We start from the raw sequence: 19,299 nt of genomic DNA, 5'->3' as shown, positions 1-19,299 counted from the left end.
GAAATAGCACAACCTCAGACGTTATGTTCCCTCTCACCCTTGGCTGAGCTTAATTCTTTGTTTCTCAATTTCACGTAGACATCCATCTTTCTTCTTTTTAATTACGTAGGGGTAAATTCCTCAGAAAGTACTAAGTGTACTTCCATGATCTGACACATCTTCAAATGAGACAGAAGACTCTTCGTTCTCTTTATGATCCTTAGAAACCCTTTTGGGTTTGCTGATTTCAAAATACAGTGTTTTAGTGGAGAGCTTGTCAAATCTGCAGAGCCGTTTAATAAATCATTTTTAAATGAAAGACTTAGGATTGTGGCTGTTGCTGGACATACCTGTGCAGGTGATTCCTATAGCTATTAAGTGAAAGTGAAATGAATAACCCATTATACTCGATTTGCCTTGCTGTTAATGGGTTATTTTGTAACTCTTGCAGTGGGCAGCTTTCAATATGAATTGTGGCTTTTTAGGCTTTTCAAATTTGATGGGATAAAATGGTGTTCTCACCAAAACGACTGACACTTTGTCCTTGGGGAAGCGTCAGAAGTTAAAAGGTTTATGTATTTTAGAGTTGGTGGCCTTCCAGAATCTTGTATTTGAATTTGGAAAACAGTTTTTCTCGCCTAATTATTTCTTCTGGAATCTTTAAAAGCAATCTAAGCCACTCTCACCTTATGAAAGGTGACTGGTGAGGTCGTCATGTTCTGGAATAATATCTCATGCAACATGTCGCTATTTTTGGGGAAAAAAAAAAAGGTTAAAAAAAAAAAGATACTGTTGTATGTAGCTCATATCTCCTTGCTAAGTTCTTCTTTTCTGACTAATAGTTACAGTGGTAGAAAACTTGGTGATAAAAATTACTCTATGTGTCAAAAATAAAGTTTCGAAGTCCTGCCTGTCTTAAGGTGGTATATTGGTTGTGGAAGAGCAAGTGGCAAATGAGCATGGACTTGAGCTAGAACAGGATTTTATTTCTGGAATCTTAGCTGTCCCTTTTTCCTGAAGAACAGAGGTATGCTTTACAGTTCTAAACACAATGTTCTGTGGAATTTACCTCCTCTGAAAAGAAATCTACTGTGGGCACGTGGGGCTTTAGGCTCCAGTTCTGTCCTGAATGTGCTTTTCAACATATGTGGACAGGACATGCTGCTCACAGGCCTCCTGTTCTGTCTAGAGCAGGTTAGTTCGCTCAATAGGAATGAAGAATTTTAGCAATAAGAAGTCATCTGAGATAATTTTAAAAATTAAGATGTGATATTTGCACATCCATAATTCTTCAAATCTATTTTTAGTCTTCTCAGTTTTCAGAAATGAATGGATTTTCCCTGCTCTGGCAAGTGTGCCGATTGTGTTTATTGGAGTGATGGAAGGCTCAAGATAAGAGAGTAGTTATCTGAGGCTTGCTTGAGAGAGAGTATGTCTTTCTACTTGAAAGGTGCAGCAGTGTTTTCGTATCCTATATGTTTTCTCACTAATTATCAAAACAATTAATTAAAAAGGTGCTATCAGGAGATACCTTACTTCATATAGACATAATTTACAAATACATCGTCTCCCATTGATTATGAAATTGTTGGCATGGGTGATTATAGTTAGGCTTCATTAATAAAAAAAAAAAGAATTAGTTATCTTAAAGCAAAGGAACTTCTCTTTTATCCAGCTACATGTTGAACTGTTCTTGATGAGAAGTGCATGCGTGTGGTTAATGATTTGTTTCTTCTGTGGCATAGTGTGTTTTAGCACAAGAATTTGCTTGTCTGAAAACATTTTAATACTTCCTCCGAAAATTCATTTTTGTGCCTTATGAAGACTTGTTGGCACCTGTGATTAATTCTTAGTATTTGTAGCTTTTTTGTTGTCCTAATAAATGCCCAATGAGACAATGGTATTTTCTTGGGGTCCAAGTGGTCATGACTTAAATTTGTGTTTAGATCAGAAGTTATTATTCTTTAGCATTGATTTCAACTGGACACCCTTGCTGGTCTAGGCTTCACGTACATGGGAGAGCTCAATTATTTCTCCTAGAGTTGAATTTCCGTTTGTTTTCAGAAACGAAAAATAAAGAGGAAAACAGGTAGTTACCAAATTGTTACAAAACTGTACTGTTGATTCAGGTCATCCTTCTAAGCCTTGCTGTGGTGAACGTGCAGCCATGGCAGCAGTACTGCCTCACTGGTGGGGATGGCCAACGCATGGCAGGACAGAACTCGGGAGTGAAATGACTAGAAGCGGTTAGTGATGTGGGGCTCGGAGGTAACCTGAGGTTTGTCTACTGATCTACACCAAGGAGGAAGTTGGATAGATAGATACAAAATGGATGCTAGAATCATATGGCCTCTCCAAAATATGGAAGACATAATAGCATCTGATCCTCTCATGCAACTACTGAACAGAGGGAAATTGTGCAATGAGAAGGGCAGTGGTTGAGAGGAGACCTTTTTATGAAAAACTTCTTACAGATTAATGTAAAATAATATGTAATATTACATGCAGTGTCATATATGTCACTGTTGTGCATTCTGTGTTGGCGGCTGCTACTGTTGTGCAGGTTTATAGGTGCATTCTGAAATATTAGCATCAGATTTATTTGGTAAATCAGTGTTTCAGATGAGACATGATCTTAATTTATGCTGTTGGTGATTTATTAATAAGTCATTCCTTGTTCTTTCACATCAACAATAATAATATAATTTTTTTGCTTGCTAATATTTTTCAGTGCAGTATATCTGGTGCATACATATGCATTACTTATGGTTTTCCTGTTCTCATCTCACTTCTTTCTCCTGTAATGCTCTTTGGAAAGTAAAATTAAGACCTTCGTTGCTTCCAAGGCAGAAATACTTAGTTCAAACATACAGATGGTCCCTCTTTCTGTAATACTGTCTTCCTTCCTGTAGCCCTTATCTGTCCATCCCCAAACACCCCGTTGTTTTTCTGAGTGAGCACAGGTCTGTTTCCTCACTTCTTTCTACCCTGAGTGGCAGCGACCACTCTCTGGGCCACTTCTTTGCCTCTGTGACCAGCCAACCCACCAGCCAGAGCCCGCAGCCTGGCTGGTGTACCCCGGCTTTCGGGGCAGCTGGGCCTGGGTCGGCTCCCCCCCAGCAGTGTAGCTGTGCACGTTGCAGGATGCCTTCATTGGTGTAACTGCTTCTGACATACATTCTTCTACTTTTCGGACAGCTAGTTTGACTGCAGACTGCTGAAATGGGAGAAGGCGGCTTCTGACGTTGCTTCTGAAAAGGCTCAATTTACAAAGGATGTGTTCATTCTTGACCCCACATGGGACATGCGAGTGCAGTGTGTTGTTTTGAACTTCGGCTTTTTCTTTTAGGGTGAAATATATGGTCTGCTATTATCATACTGTTAAATTAATTTTTGCTATTTTGGGCACAACTTATTTGAGATTCCACAGGGTGCCATCAGGCATTGAGATTTCATAAGACAAAATAGTTTTGCGCTCTAGCCACATCACAGTTAATTTGTAGCTGGATGTAAATTGAAACCATGCATCTATATCGCCCTCCTACATTACTGTTCTGAATAAATAGTACTTTAGAAATCAGTGGAGAAATGTAACTCTTCTGTTTTATCATTGAAGTATGTGACATCAAGAAATATCCTGGTGAGTTTCCTGGTTATTGAGTGTGCTTTGGGATTAGTAGCCTGTAAAGACTGGAACCCAGATCTCCTCTCCAGGGCAGCAAGACACAATACCATTGTGGTTACAGCTCCTTTATGTGTATTGGGATGCGGTTTATGTCCCCTATTTTACTGACTGCACTTGGGCAAATAATTGGGAATTTTGACCTGAGTAGCTGTAAACACCTCCAAGAAAAGTCTTCAACTTGCTTTCACTTGTCTTATGCGTATGGCCTGTGCTTTAAAATAGCTAACCCTGAGCTTGCATGGAAATGTCCTGGTTTTATGCAAGTCCATGTTCTTCTGAATCAGAGTTACGTTTTTCAAGATCTCATGATATTTGGAAACCTGGAATGACTGACTTGAGGTTGTGCAGCAGGTAGCTGGCAGGACTAAAAATCAGAACACGTGTTTTTTAATTTCTGTGTTGTGCTTTTGGCTGGGCGTGTGTTCTAGCTCTGTTGAAGCAGAGGGACAAATACTTTTAAGGAAGCTGAACAAAAAAGAATATAAATTTTTTTTCTTGCTGCTGTCTGTAACTACTTTGTGACTATTCAGAGCTTTGAAGCAGTTAGGTGCAGAGAGGTGCAGCTATGTCAGAGTTTGTTTTACTAAAAGATCAATATATTTTTCCAGTAGGAAAACACCAAAGAAATAAATTGGATTAACCTTCCTCTGTGTGTGTTGTTCCCCTTTGAAAGGCTTGTCAAGGGAAAAGTGCCCGGTTTGGGAGCATCCCTGGAAGGGATGTGCTCCTGTCCTGGGAGGTCCTTGGTGAGGATCAGAGGGGTCTGTGTTCCCTGGGACATCAGGTGCCGAAGTCAGGGTGCCTCTGCTGGGTCAGCCTCAGCCCCTTGCTCTTGGCATGCATTGTGTGTGGTCACTGGCTTGGAAACTTCTGGAAGACCATTTCTTAATGTTTTCTTTGTATTCTATGGAAAAACCCCAAGGTTTGGGGATTCTGTATAAGTGGTTTGGTGAGTGAGTAGAGTATCTTCAGTGGCTGCACAGACTAATACTAGAGGGGACTCGTAACATCAATGCTAGTGTAAAGGTGGCTTTATGTACTCTTTTTTGTCCTGACCATGGCTATTGGATACTGAAACATGAGTCCTTCATGATAGAGTGAGAATCCCAGTTGATTAGAGGTTTATTAGCTGTTGGAGTAACACTGATCTTTGTGTAAGCAACCTCTTAACCTACTCTTGTGTTTTGTTCTTATCAAAAGTTTAGTGTTGACTGTTAAGGATCGGTATGTGAAAAACGTTGAAGCACTGATTTTCAGCTGCATGCTGCCTGTCATAGACAAATTGGGGCCGAATGCATGTGGGCCAGCATCTAAAATTTTTTGTTGTTGATTCTTGCTCACATGGAGGGGCCCTTGGGACAGATGGCCCCTCGCTGTTGATGGTTCGATTACAGTGATCACCCACAGCTTCTGAGGAGTGCGAAAAAAAAGAAATTGCTTTCTTTGTCAAGGTGTTTTCAATTCAATTCTCACCCATTAGCCCTGTTTGGTTAAGTTTTGAATTACTCCATCAGGTGACTGATGAGTTTATTTTTTCCCCCCAATGGTATTAAAATGGATTTGGTATAAGATGGAAAGCAAAGGCAAAAAAAGATTTGTGCTTATTGATCAGTGCTCCTTCATCTTTATTCTGGTTTAGTGTATCATGAACAACAAAGATAAAAATCAACACTGAATCAGAACAGGCTAGAAAATATACATTTTTAAGAGATATTTTAATTATTTTAAATCTGTGAACTGTTTAGACATACAGCAAACTATATATGTAGGCTGTGGCTAATCAACATGATTGTTGTGGTTTTAGAGCTTTGTGTAACTGAGAATGTTTATGATTGTTTTAATTTGTAGCAGATTGCTAAGTATATAGAAGTATGAAATGTTGTCTGATATTGTTAAAGCTTTCATAGTCAGATGTGTTTTGGTTGTGGTGCCATAGGTGTTCTGAGGAGTAGGAAATGGCCAGGCCAGGTCCCGGTTGTCAGTACTGCTCTGCTTCTGTCCCTTCCGCAGCCAGTGAGCAAAATGTGAAAGGTTTGAATTTCATACAGATAACATTAATTGTAATGGGAGAATGAAAGCAGGATATAGATAGGGAAATTGAAACTATGTTGTAACATACAATTACATTCCTTCTCTTTCAGACATTACTGTTCATTTCATTAGATCACTGCACTGAAGCCTCTTTGAACAAGAGACCCTGTGACAGCGGAACAGAAGTAGTTTGTTTTGTAAACCTTCCTTAAACATTAGCAGTGACTTAAAGCATATATGGTGCTCACTTACTGGTTCTTTTGCTACCTTAGTTCTTAGATCCTCATTTTCTTGACCCGTAATTCACTCATGATTACAAGTTAAAAATAGGAAAATTAAAAATAGCACAGCGGCTCCAAAAGGCATACAATTGTTGCCTCACTTTACAAACTCATTCTAAAGACTTAGCAGGTAAAAGAAACTCTTGCTTATCTTGTGAAGAGGCCAAATGAAGGCTGAACATATTCATTTTATCTGTGCACTATCTGTGCAATGAACTCTCACCCTGATTAAGGTTTTATCCTGAAGCATGGCTAATAGCATTGCAGCCAAAAGGACCCTTTCTTTCTGTCCCTAGTTAGCTGAAATGACTTACTGCTCTGTCCTTCAGTGGTAATAAATTCTTGGGCAAAAAGGGATTGACCTGCAGCTCTGAAGGAGATGGCAAGCTGTGGCTAGAGGTTTTAACCATCTACTTGCTCGTAGAAGGAAAAATGACTTATTGCCTAGTTTGAGTGCGTTACAGACTGGGAAACTGGAAAAATCAGAGGACCCGTCAGGTCCAAAACCTGTAGTGCTGTCAGACAAAGCCCCGCATCTCTGCAGTGTGGTAGGCTGAACGTTGCACGTGATTAGTTGGGGTTCAATATTTGCACACTGTTTTCACATTCTCAATTTTCTGAGTACTTTGAGGAACCGTTATCATGTGTGTTAAAAGTAGAAATACTTGAAAATAATTCTATGGTAAATTTTGCAATCAGGAAATGTATTGTGTGGCTTTACGATGTGATGTGCATGTGTCAGATTCACACACTTCACTACGGACTGTGAGCTGTGAATGTTTCGGTGGGTGGTACGGACCTGCATGTACAAGCTGTGGAGTTGCCGTGACGTTGTAACGCTGCGAGTAGCGACTGAGTTGGACCCGCTGACTTCAAGTGCGAGTTGTATTTGCGGGGAGTAAACAAGAATGTGGTGGGTGTGGGTTTTGCTTAAAGACCAAGTGACTCTTACAGTTGTGGATTGTGTGTTTGTTTTCCCATGTATTAGAAACAAAATTCAGAATTTTGCACAAATGTGGTGTGAGCACTGTTATCCTGAAACCATTTAGTAAGTTACATGTCTGTGAAAAGATTCAATTAAATTTGACCCACTGGATAAGTCCACAAGTAATTTAGGTTACTTGTGATTTGGGGCATTTTTTAAGCACAAGTCCTACAGAAATTATTTTAAACTATGTTAGAGTTTTCAGCTCATTTGAAAGCCAGCCCAGCTTATGTTCAGCTACAGTTAAAAGCAGTTTCCTTAGGAAAAGCTTCCTTGTGGGAGGAAGACGTTTTCATCTTACCTGTGAGGAGTCAGTCTTTGTAATTATGTTTCTGAACCTGACTGAAAAGTGACTGATATAAAAATCACGTTTCTGTTTTGCAAATGCGCAATCACAAAGACTTACAGGTCACAGCTACTGTGACTGTCACTGAGACAGGCTGCTAAAATGTTATTTTCCATTTTCCCTTTCCTAAAGGGCAGTATTTGTTGTGTGTTTGTAAACAGGGTTGTCATTTAGTTCATGGTTTGGTTTGTATGAGAAAAGTTAAAAGGAAAAATGTCATAAGTCATACTTTCCAAATATCTCCTCCAACACTGGTGTGAGGGTCAGGAACCTTCACTGCCTAAATCATTTTTCAAAATGGAGTATAAGCTTTGCCATCAGTTGAAGACAAGACAGAGGCCACTCACTGGTGTGGGGAAGGGAAAGGGGACAAGAGACACTGGGCTCCTGCGTCATGGCCACGCTGTGGCTTGTTTTGAAAGGCTAGTCCAGGTTCAGCATCTTGCTCAAATGTGCTGCTGAGGTTACTGTGTAAGCATCTAGAGACCCAGAAACATCTCAATGTATTAATATGTAGCAGGAAAAGCTGGTTGTAAAGTGTCAGTCTTTCACTTTTGAAATTGCTGGTGGTCAAGCACTCAATATTATTGGTCCAGTCTTTGGCTGGAAGTAGCAATCTTTCCAGGGGGACATACCTGTTTTGGTGCGGCTGTTTTTTTGCCCTGTACTCATAGCAACTGTTTGAAACTGTGGTGGCAATTTAGGAATGCACATTAGTGGCTAAAGCGTGATCAAAGAAGTCAAAGGTGCTGTAATGTTAAAATTTGATATAATTTTTTAAATACATTTTCTTTGCTTTTGTGAAAAGACTAAGAATGCGGTTGTATTCTGCAATAAGCTTTCTGAGGAATAGTTAGAGTAAGAACAGGCTTAACGGTCCTGTAGAAGTTTCTTTCAGTATTCCTTTGATGAGCAAAAAAATATGTGGACTACATGATTTGCATAAAAGTGTACTTTCAAGTATTTTCTACAGTGGCACCATCATTTACATATTGTCTTTAATCTGACAAGTTTTAAGTGCCAGAGAAGTTAGAGAGTGTTCCTTAGTTTAACTTTTTTTTTTATGAAGTTGCTTCGATGTATTTTGTCCTTGTTCTTTCTTTTGATTACTGATGCTTGGAAAATACTGTAACTTCCTTCTTCCCCCCCTTTTCCGCGGCATCTTGCTCTTCCTCCAGCTGCTGGCAGGTGCTCCACTTTGATCCCCCAAACCTGGGAGCTGAAGACCACTGTCGCACTCAGATCTTCCTGACAGCAATGCTTCCCGTTTCCTACTGCACCTCTGGCACTTCGTGTATGGAACTGTTAACAAGCAGGTTTTAATATGATATACAGAAGTCTTTTTTTTTTTTTTTCTTTCAAGAAGTAATCTTTTTATGTGAATGCTGTTTTTTTCATCAGATGATTTCATCTGTGAAAATGCTTGGGTTGCACGGTAACGGTTCATCTCACATTTTGTTTCTGAATTGCTGTTGTAGTAATAAAACACTGTATTGATACAAAAGCATCATTATAATTACTGTTTTGGGTTTCTGTCAAATTATGTTAGGTATGTAGCAGATTTTTGCCTTTGAACAGTAGCAGTATTATAAACTTGATTTAGAGAACTAACTTTTTGTTACTGAAAACTACTTATTCTAACAAAACCAATTCTGCTTATTGCTGAAATGGGTGTTTATAAAGCTGTTCCCTGACATACCGATACATAATTTCAGCTTTATCAATTGCATTCTGGTGTTCACATAAGAAAAACGATCTGGAACGTCTTTTTTTTTTTTTTTTTTTTCTTTCCTCCAGACAAGAAAGAAGAAGTGTCTGCAATAAGCTTTGCTTTGCTGCCTTTCTTTTCCTCAATGTGTTTCTTCCCCACCCCCATAACTCCTGGCCCCAGTCTCTTCTTTCCCCTCTGCACTGACAGCTTTTTTCCAATGAATATCTTTACGGCATCAGAGAAAATATAGCTGGAGGGGTACCGAGCCGTCATCTAGTCCGTTCCTCTGTCCCAAGACATGACCAACTCTGCTTGGCAGTCATTTTGTCTGTCCTGCTCTGTAAAACCCACAGGGATGAAGATTCCTCCTTTCCAGGCAGAATATTGGACTACTTAATTAATCCGTTTCATTTTACCTTAGCTGTGTTTTTCTGTCTGAAATTATTCTCTGTTGCTATCAAGAGAATTACCTGAGATGATGTTTCTCAGCATGTGTTTGTAATTTCTGTTCCATTACCAAATTGTATGTGTGATAATTAGCTTTATCCTGTTATATTTTTGGGTGACGTTTATAATCTGCAAGCTTAATGATTGTGAAGAGTATTTTTAGAGTATATTTAACTACTGAATTTTTTTGAAAGCTACCACTCAGAAAGCTTTCTCTTTATTTTTTTATGGTTCTGAATGCACTGCTTCTCTAATCTACGCTGTCATGAGAAATAGTACTTGTATATTTTCTTAGATTTGTTACAGAAGTTAAAACGTGTTAGAAGTGGTTTTCCTAAAAATACAGCTGACGTGCTTTATGAAGCTACCTCTGTGGGAATGGGTTTTTGGAGAGGAATTACCTTGAGGATATGCGTGTTCTCCTTTTCTCTTAGTATGTACCATACTTGCCTACATTTTTCTTGTGGAGCAGTTCTAGATTGTTAACATTTTGAATACTTTTGTTTTTGTGTTGCATGTGACTTGCTTTTCTTTTTGCATCAAGTGTACTGTATGCTAGGTTTTGGTCCCTCAACAAACCTTTCTGTGCTGTCTCTCTTCTGACTTGTACCAAGAGTTGCACCTGCTTTTAGTTGTGGTCCTCAGAGGTTTAACTGGTTCTTTCTGAATCTTACTATAAAAAGCTTTTTTTTGAGATATGTATAGACAGACTTAAATGATCACAAATGATGCAAAAGTAGTCAAATAAATAAAATGTCAGAAGTTATGTCTAGCAATATGCACATGAGCTGCAGCCTTGCAGTAGTGTAAAATTCACACCTGGGAGATGTACTTTCCAGTGCTGTAGGGTATTTAGCAAAGGAATTTTCAAGCATTAGGGGGCTGTGCTAAGATGTACTTTTGTAAGAAGTGTCTGCCTTGGATGCAGTAGACATAGGGAGAAGTGATGCTTGTACGTGGATGTGTCTATTTACACGTGCAATGCACAAACTATTTTATGTGTGCACTTCACAACTTTCTCTTACTACTACATTTACTTACAATGGGTGCAAAGTGTTTGTCCCAAAAAGTCTGTTAGAAAAAGAAAACAAGGAGAAACTCAGTGTTTCCTCAGCTGGCTATAGCAGCAGCTACTTCTGAGTGATTCTCATCCTCTCACCCATAAAATCAGCATAAAATTGACCTAACATTGACAGATCAGATAGGGTATCTGGAAAGTAATCCTCAGGGAAAAGAAAATTCAGTCTTTGTAAATCTGAAGATAAAGTGTGTAAAGTTGCAGAATCGGATTATACTTTCTCATTTTATTTCTAAATCAGTACCCGTTTGTTTCTTCCTTTGCAGGAGTTGTGAGAAGTCGCCACAAAGATGTGTCAGATGCTGCCTGAGCCTAGCTCCAAAAGCAGAAACAAACATAATCTTTTGAAAAAAGCCCAATCCCTGACTTGGATAATTATCATAAAATCCCAAGGCTTTTGATAGGTGTTAGGGTTTGGTTTCAGAGAGTGAAGGGATAGAAAGAGTCTAGCAACCTTTCTACTTGAAGCTGAAGTCACATCAGGTTTTCTTACTTAATAAATGTATGGCAAGTACCTACTAAAATAACCAGTTAAAAGCCAGTAATAACAACTGCAAAACCCAGCTCAAAGCAGTTGGACAATTCTTGGAGGCATGTAGTTTCTGCTGAATGTAGCACTGAATGTTTTTCTTGAATTGAGTTAGAAATATTTTTTAAAACGTTGGCTCTTTTTTGTTTTCACTAAGGAATATTAAAAGCATTATTCTGCCTGTTTAGATCACATGAATTTAATTATCCTCTCATGATGTTAATATCCTTGCATGATATGAAAATAAGTGGTGTTATACCTGTGGTTCAGTGAACGGGAATTTACTTTACAGTTGTTTTTAGTATTTCAAATGAGACCAAAGTAGCACGAAAGAGCCCTAGTAATATGAAGTGAAGATAGCAAACTGAGCAGGACACTAAATTAGAGTTGCAGGTTTTATATCTGTTGGCGTTTCAGGGCACCAAAAGAAGTTATTGGAGCTGTTGATCTTGTTAAAGGGTGCTTCTGTGAAATGTTGTTCAGCTCCATTGGCAGGTCACTGAGATGTGAAGATATTACCCATTTTGTGACCCCAAGCCCCCCAAGTTACCTAGAGCCAAGTTTTGCTTAATTCTGAGATTATACTTTGCTCCTGAGTGTGACCTTTTAAAATTACGCTTGGAGGTTTTGCTATTGCAGTCTGCTTCCTTTTTTGAAGGCTGATGGTTGTACTTCCACTAAGAACAGCAAAAGAATTAAGTTACATTTCTTTCCCCTTTAGAAGTTTATAGATTAAACATTTTACAAAGTATTAAAAAAAACCCTGTGTTTTGTTACTGTGTTGCTAAAGATTCAATACACTGAATGTTTCTCATGTAACTGTGCTTCACATCTGCCAAAATAATCTGCCCGGTTTCATTGCGATGAAGAGGGGAGCCTGCCAAGTCTGCTCCTCCCCGGCCCTGCTCCCTCAGCCTGCCTTACTGCGGAACGGTCCTGCGCCTCTTTGCAGACAATAACTCTCGAGTTTTGCAATAGAAGCAACTATAAACGGTACAACAAGATTTGGGAAGATCTGAGGAGATAGGCGATAAGAAACAGAACTAGACGCGGCTAGTAACCAGCTTGTATTTCATGAGGTCTAGCAAACACTTAAGGCCAGTGTGAAGCAATCCTGCTTTCTTCTCACCACAACTCCCCATTCCCTGGTTTTTCTTCCTTTTTTTCTGGCACAAACCCAAGGGTTTTGGGGAACTAATCTAGTTGATGCTGACCTGAAAAATTCCAGGCAGTTAGTTTGGTCTTGGTCAGTTCCCTCATCTCGTTAAGTGTGTAGCCATGGAAGAGTCTGCACCGGCGGGAGAGAGGTGATGGCACAGGGTCACCAACAAGTAGCTGGTAGTGGGAGTGCAGCGACATTCCTCGTTTGCAGAGAAATTTATGCTGAAATGTTTGTGGACATATAGCCTTAGATTTGCAAGCTCTTCTAAGGTATTTTTTGGATTCTGCACAATTTCCAGTGGGTTTTAGCAAGTAATTTATGAATTACTTAACATTGAGTATTTGATACCTGTTACCATGCTTGCTGCTCCTTGGATTTATCAGAGATCACTGTTGATATATAATTACCTTCTTTCTCATGACTCTAAATTGGGATAAAAACAAGAGATTCCTTACAGTATAGGCAGCGAGATACTCAAACTCCTCTTGTATCTGGTCATTACGCAGATATGTTTGTGATTTAAATACATGCAAAATAGATGGAGAAAAAGGTCTCCAATTTAAGTAATGGTATTAATTGGCTCTCATGTTTTTATAAACATAGCATTGTATTTTTATAAATATAGCATCTTATCTCATTTCATGTCTGCATCTCAATGCTCTTGCTCCCCATAGTAGATGGAGGAAGATTTCTTGTGCAAAATACATACATTTTCATAAATAATAGCTGCAGAACTCTCCCTAGAAGGTTCTTAGGAGGTTCTCTTCTCCTGGTTCTTAGGAGCAAAGGTGTGTTTGTCCAATGAGAAAAGTCAAATAGCCAAACTTTTATCTAAGTTCTCAACTAGATTTGAAGTAGATGAAAATTAGGGATAATTAGGTTGAGTTGGTTGACAAGTTGAATTCTGCAACACGTTTGAAATGTGTGTTCCACTGTTGGTTTAACATCTGGCCCAGGGTGAAGGAGGAATATGGGCTTCTCTCTCTAGCTCCTGGTTGAGTGGGCCAGTGGCACATGCGGGTGCAGCAGCTGCATGTTGAATAATGGGATTTGAAATTAGCAGCTGGGAATGAAAATACCATCAATGGCGTTTCCCTTCCATTAAAGCTTCAATTTGCAGCAGCAAACATATGTGGGAGGATGAAGAAGAGTAGAAACCTCTGTACTTTGCCAGAAGCGGAGAACCCTCCGGTTCTGATGTAAAACATAGCAATAAGACAGAAGTTTCTGATTTATCAGACAGCACTAGCGTTAGAGACTGAAGTGGAAATCCAAATACGTTTCCCAGATCTTGGCTCCTCAGAAGACAGGAATCCCAGCAGCTCCTGAGGTAGCCAAGAGGTTGCAATTCTCATCAGGGAGTGTCCCCTGGTGCTTACGGGCAGGTTTCTCTCTTCGTTTTACTGCCTGCTGGCACCCAGAGCTGTCATCGGCCACGTGGTCACCAGCGGGAGGATCTGCCTGATGTTGGCCAGGACACGAGCAGAAATTGGAGAGGTGTCCCTCCGCTCCAGGCTTTGGCACCAGCCTGGGCATCCCATGCAGGGAGGCGGGTAATTTCACTTTTAGCACGTGGACAAATGCTGCTGCCGCCGCCGTGTTGTGTAGGAGTGCTGTGAAGCTTCATGGGTGTTTGTGAAGCGGTTTAACAGCAGCACGTTGGGAAGGTTTTGTATCACAGGAGATGAGAGCTTTGCGGGGACGGAGAGCATGATTTGGTTTCTGTTGAAAGGTTATAGTTCAGGTCATTGTGTTAGATGCCTTCAAAATAATGTTAATGCATGAGACTAACATAATAGCCTAAACGACACTGATTATTTGGATAATCAACAGTGTATAATAGGTTGCTGAAAACTTTAAGATATTATTGAAATGTTGATTTTCAAATGGCTCTGAACAGAACATATTCAGACATGCTAGCTCTTCTAAAACTCTTCCTTGAGAGTGCGGGTTACCTTGGTACTATCTCTAAAATCACAAATGAGACTTCTATACTGCATAGAGATCTTTGGTTTCCCTTTCTTATTGTTTTACATCTTTTCTTTCCTTGGATGGAAAGAGGTTTTATATGACTTTATTTCTTAATTAAATTAAAATGTGAAATTGAACGTGTGCTTAAAAAAATGAAATACTCAAAGGTTAAAAAGAAAGAGTTGAATATGAAAATAGTTTGTTACGTTATAACCTACTGCCGTATGTAAAACAATAAACATAGTTTCATAAATATAAAATGTCTTTTTAATAATCCAGTATCTTCCTTAGTTTTTAGATACATTTTTGCACTTGCCTCAAAGCTTGACGCTAAGCTGACCCTCTCTTTAATATTAATGTACTCTGACTGTAATACTCTGGTCCTTTGCTTCTGATTAATGCTGTCTGTCAATTATTTACAGATCCAGTGGTACTATGGAAGTTCCCGGAGGACTTTGGAGACCAGGTTGGAAACATGAGATTGAACTTTTTTTTTTAATGTTAGAATAATAATAAAAAAGCTCTCCTATTGAGCTGTGGAGAGGCAGATGCTAATGATAGCAGGGAGGAAGTCTTCACCCAACTGGTGGCTTGGTGATTAGAATGCGTTTGTGACAGGAATATGCAATAGCAGTTGTAGAGCACTGTATATCATACTCATTCTCTGTATCACCTTATTTTTGATATGGGGTATTTTATAAGCTGTTCCTGTTGGAAGTGTTGGGTTTTTATCTGTTGTAGGATTGGGAAATACGGAAAAATTATCAACAAAACTTAGCCAAATGTTGATGTTATAAATTGTGTTAACAAAAAGCACCAGAACAAAAAAGTTGAAGAGCTGCACATGTGTGTCCTTTTCATGTCAGAACTTGGGCGTCCCATTCTTTTAATCTTTTACAATGCAAGATTTTATAGATTTATTTAACAATATTTTAGAGATACCCTAGTTATTTGCTTGTAAAAAAAAAATAAAAATAAATCATCCTGAGACCCTTGTAAGAGATAATAATCTAAAGTTACTTTTTTCGAAAGCATGAAAATCCTAGTTTCTACCTATAATTAATCCTCAAAGGAAAGTTTATACATACAGGACTGATTGATTATTTCACTGTTTGTAGTGATAGCAAAGCTATTAATTGGTGTGGTGTTGTTTTTTGGTTTTTTTTTGTTTGGTTTTTTTTTTCCCCTGGACTATTTTATTAAATTTATTAATATTAAATTCTAATGAAGCTATTAAATTTTATTTCAGTGACTTTTAAATGAGTTTCTCCCATGAAAATATTTTCTTTTTAGACCAGTACTGAGTCAAACATATTCTTCATTGGTAATACCACCACAATGGATGATCTGGAAATATTTTTGTACAGTAGATCTTGATAAATTGTTGATTTTTTTTTTTAAATCAATAATACAAGATTCTATAAAAACAGCTATAAGGTGATTCATGATGAAAGGAATAAATATACAAACATAGAAGGCAGGATGTCTGGTTAGGGAATAGCATCAGTCAGAAACATGTACAGTTTATAAGATAGTGATAAATGGTACATGAGCAGAGTGTGCTGTTATATATTCTTAGCTAGACAACCAGCAACTTTTGATAATTTTCCTGGCCGCAGAATGAACATCTTCATTGTCATTTAAATTCTTCTTTTTTTACAGTTTGTTTTGTTCTTTTTCTTTTCCCTAAGAAAGACTTGATCTTAAAAAAGAAAAAAAAAAAAAAAAAAAAGAGAAATTATGTATGAAGAAAAATGGGAGCTTATTCAGTAAGTCGAAGGTTATTCAAAGAACAGCTGGTGTAGAAAAATGATTAGAAGCTGAAGCCCACTAAAGACTGGAGGGGGATCATAGAAAGATGCATTAGACATACCTAATCTATAAGAACCAGAGTCCTCGGGCAGCTCCCTGCCTTTGGGCTCTGCAAAACCTATGCCTGCACATTGTGTCTCAGCAGTGTAGGGAATCTAGGGCTTCAGGTAAATTGCTTGTGTTCCTGGAAAACAGTACGTTTTAATCCTCATCCTCGCAAGGGAAATATTCCTATTAGAACCACTGGATTTGAAGAGAATGTATAGCAGCTTCTATAGCAACACCCCGAGCCAAGTAGTCAAGTGAAATCAGCAGAAGCCTTCTGTGCGCATGTGTGTGTGTGTGCATGTTGAACTCGGTAGGTTTGGATGGGAGACCTGAATATCTACCAGATTTAATTTTATTTTTTTTTTTTAAATGAGGTCTCACTAAAACTACCAAGGCTAATTTCAATTAAAGTTTTTGGGGAGAATATTAAAAAAACAAAAAGAAAAAAGAAGAAGAATATTCTCCATTCTATTTTCTAGTCATTTCTATTTTAAATGTAAAATGTGTGAGTTGGTTTTTGGATGTATCCCAAAGAATCATCTTTCCTAAAATCTAAGGGCTGTCTGTTTGCACAGTGATGTGATAACAGTGGGCAAAATATTTTCCTCTCTTCCGGAATTTTTCTACAGTTTATCATGTCACCTTTTTGTTGCTTTCATAATGCAAAGAAAACTTGTCTAAGCCATTTTGATAGATTCCTCCTCTTTCTCATATTCATCCTCCCAGTATGCCTGAACTTCCCAGTGCTTACTCATCCCTAATCCTCTCTCTCATTCTTGTGACCTGCCATTTTCTTTTGTGCTGGGCAGTATTCTTCTTTTAGTTTCTGTTTTTCTTAAATGTTGACTTTGCAAAATCTTGTTTTGCAAAACATCCCTTCTGTTTTGGATGGGATGTAGAAACTACAGATGATCAGGCAAAAGAAAAGATCAGTGATTTGTCATAATCACTTACACGCAGTCCGTTAAGTAAAGGAAATATTAAGGCGCAATTTTGGTACCACAAAAGGATTTGCAAGATTCATTGTTGATTTGTTGATTTCCTTATCTGCCAAGACTTCAGGCAAACCACTTATTTTCTGTGTGGTAATTCTTCAGATGCAGCATAAAAAGGAAAAGCAAAAAAAAAAACCCACAAAATGGGGGGGTGGGTGGGTAACGCTTCAAGGCAGGTAATGAAAAATACTTCTCTTTGGCAGGAGTATTTCAGAAAGTTTGCGTGTTTTGGGGTTTTGTGTTTTTGTGTGGTGTTTTTTTTTTTGTTTTGTTTTTAATGGTGGGAGTAATTCACTTTTGAGTGAATTGAACCTGTCAATTAAACAATGAACTCGTGCCGGGTAGAATTCTAAGTACAAAGAACCACACTACCATTTCAAAGAAAATCTTTATTAAAAGTACCCTAAAAGCCAACAGACCTAATCCGTTTAAGACATTATAGAGTTACAGTTTACTGTTGTACTGGCATTAATGCTTATGAACATGAGTTTGACAATGTTAAAAAAAGTTCTGAGTAATCTAAGCACTGTAGAAAAAATGTGAATATTCTCGATTTGAGTATATCTAGCTCTTCCATGGTTGTCCTCACAAGCTCACGTTTGGCTGAGGAATTGGTTGTAGCCATTTAATGGATTTTTTTTTTATATATATTTAAAATATATTTTGAATGCATATGCCTACAGGCTCTGTATTGTAGTATGTTCAAAACTTCCCTTGTGCTCAATGGAATTTTTATGATAAGACATATATGTTTTTAATTGAAATTCCTATTTTGTTTATTCAGCCTGGTTAGCCTAGAGTTTAATTTCAGCCCTGCAAGCTCATTTTCCAATGGAAGTCTATGCAGAGAAAATAATAATGCTATGATACCTGGAAAAAAAATCCAGTAGCTTTTAAAAATCAAGTATTTTTTAAGTGCTTTAGCGAAGCAACCCAAATAAAACCAACACTTTTGCTTCCAAAATGTTAAATACTTCATGATTCTTAAAAAAGAAAATATATATCTCTGCAGAAGTTCATGTCACCCAGCAGAGCTGAGATCTGCTGGTGCTGGTTGTCTCCTCATGGCAGTGGAGTCAGTGGCAAAGCTCTACTGATGTCAGATGTGTCCAGAAGCTTCCCGGATGCCTTTGTTCTCAGCTGTTATGGAAATAAAACCATTCAAGCTGCCGGTAACTTCATTGGGTTGAAACGTTCCTGGGCAAAGGGGTGGTGTTGGCCCAAGGAAGGATGAGAGCGCAGTCCCGATAGCACCAGCAGGTGTTGGTGGCTCTGCCAGGGACAGAGGTTGTCTTAACCTTTGAAGCATGTGAAGTCTAATGTTTCTTACAAAATTAGCAATTACAGCTATTTTGGATATTATTTTTAGCTGTGTGAGAATTCAGTTGCCTTTTTTAATCTGACTGCTCATTGGCCCACAGCAATTGCCATCTGTGATAGGTCCCAGAGTATATGGTGTGTAGAAAAACTGATCCATTGAATAATTCTTATTCTTCTCCCATCTAATCACATACTAATTTCTTTCTTTAGTCTGCCACTTCTCTGCTGGTGAAAAACATCTCACCCAAAAGATGATGCAAATAGCTGATATGGCAGGAGATGGTCTTACCAGAAGCCACTTCAGTAATATGAAATACAACAAGGGGCTGTTGAGTGAAGATGGGGGGTTAAGAAAAAATTGAGACTCTGCATTAGGTTGTTGTGTTGCAGATTTTATCCCGTCGTCTCTTGCTCTCAGCTTTCTAAGGCAGGCAGACTAAATCCGCTTTGTCATGTCAGGCTTTTCCCAAACCCTGCAGATGAGTAACCAGTAGGGGATATGGCATCCCATGTGAGGAATCTCTACTGTTTTCTATGAAGTTACTGTAACGCCCTTTGTGTTATTACCTTATATTTTGTATCATAACATCTGGGGTTTATTTTTAATGTATCACATTATGCAAAAGTCACCACTGAATTGTGAGCAATAAACCTTACTCCTTATCCTGTAGTGACCCAACTACTAAAGCCTGATATTATACGGGTAAATCAATCAGATTCATGTGAAAATATTTGTATATATAAAAATATATAGATACACATGCATGTTTGAAAATGTCAGTTGTTTAAGGGATAAATCCCATGAAGAACTAGTACATCAGCCTTCCCTCAGCAAAGCGCTAATCACACACTTTACTTTCAATGTATGTATTAAGTATTGAAAGTTAAGCCTGGCTTAAATGAATGTCTCATTGGAGTC

The 19,299-nt window shown here is 38.4% G+C and overlaps 1 protein-coding gene across 4 annotated transcripts in view; it reads left to right on the top strand.

Moving 5' to 3' along the window:
- Positions 1-19,299, top strand: part of DENND1B (DENN domain containing 1B) — a 164,324-nt gene that overhangs the window by 24,976 nt on the left and 120,049 nt on the right. For 3 of the 4 annotated variants that reach the window (XM_074596854.1, XM_074596853.1, XM_074596856.1), the window contains exon 3: positions 14,628-14,671. The exons of the other annotated variant lie outside the window; for it this stretch is intronic. In XM_074596854.1, coding sequence (XP_074452955.1) covers positions 14,628-14,671 — 44 coding nt within the window. The remainder of the gene's footprint in view (positions 1-14,627; positions 14,672-19,299) is intronic. 4 annotated transcript variants of the gene reach the window in all.

Source organism: Larus michahellis, chromosome 8, assembly GCF_964199755.1.
Source record: "Larus michahellis chromosome 8, bLarMic1.1, whole genome shotgun sequence".
In the NCBI taxonomy this organism is placed as follows: Eukaryota; Metazoa; Chordata; class Aves; order Charadriiformes; family Laridae; genus Larus; species Larus michahellis.
The sequence above is the reverse complement of the archived record's forward strand: the minus strand, read 5'-3'. Positions and strand labels throughout refer to the sequence as shown.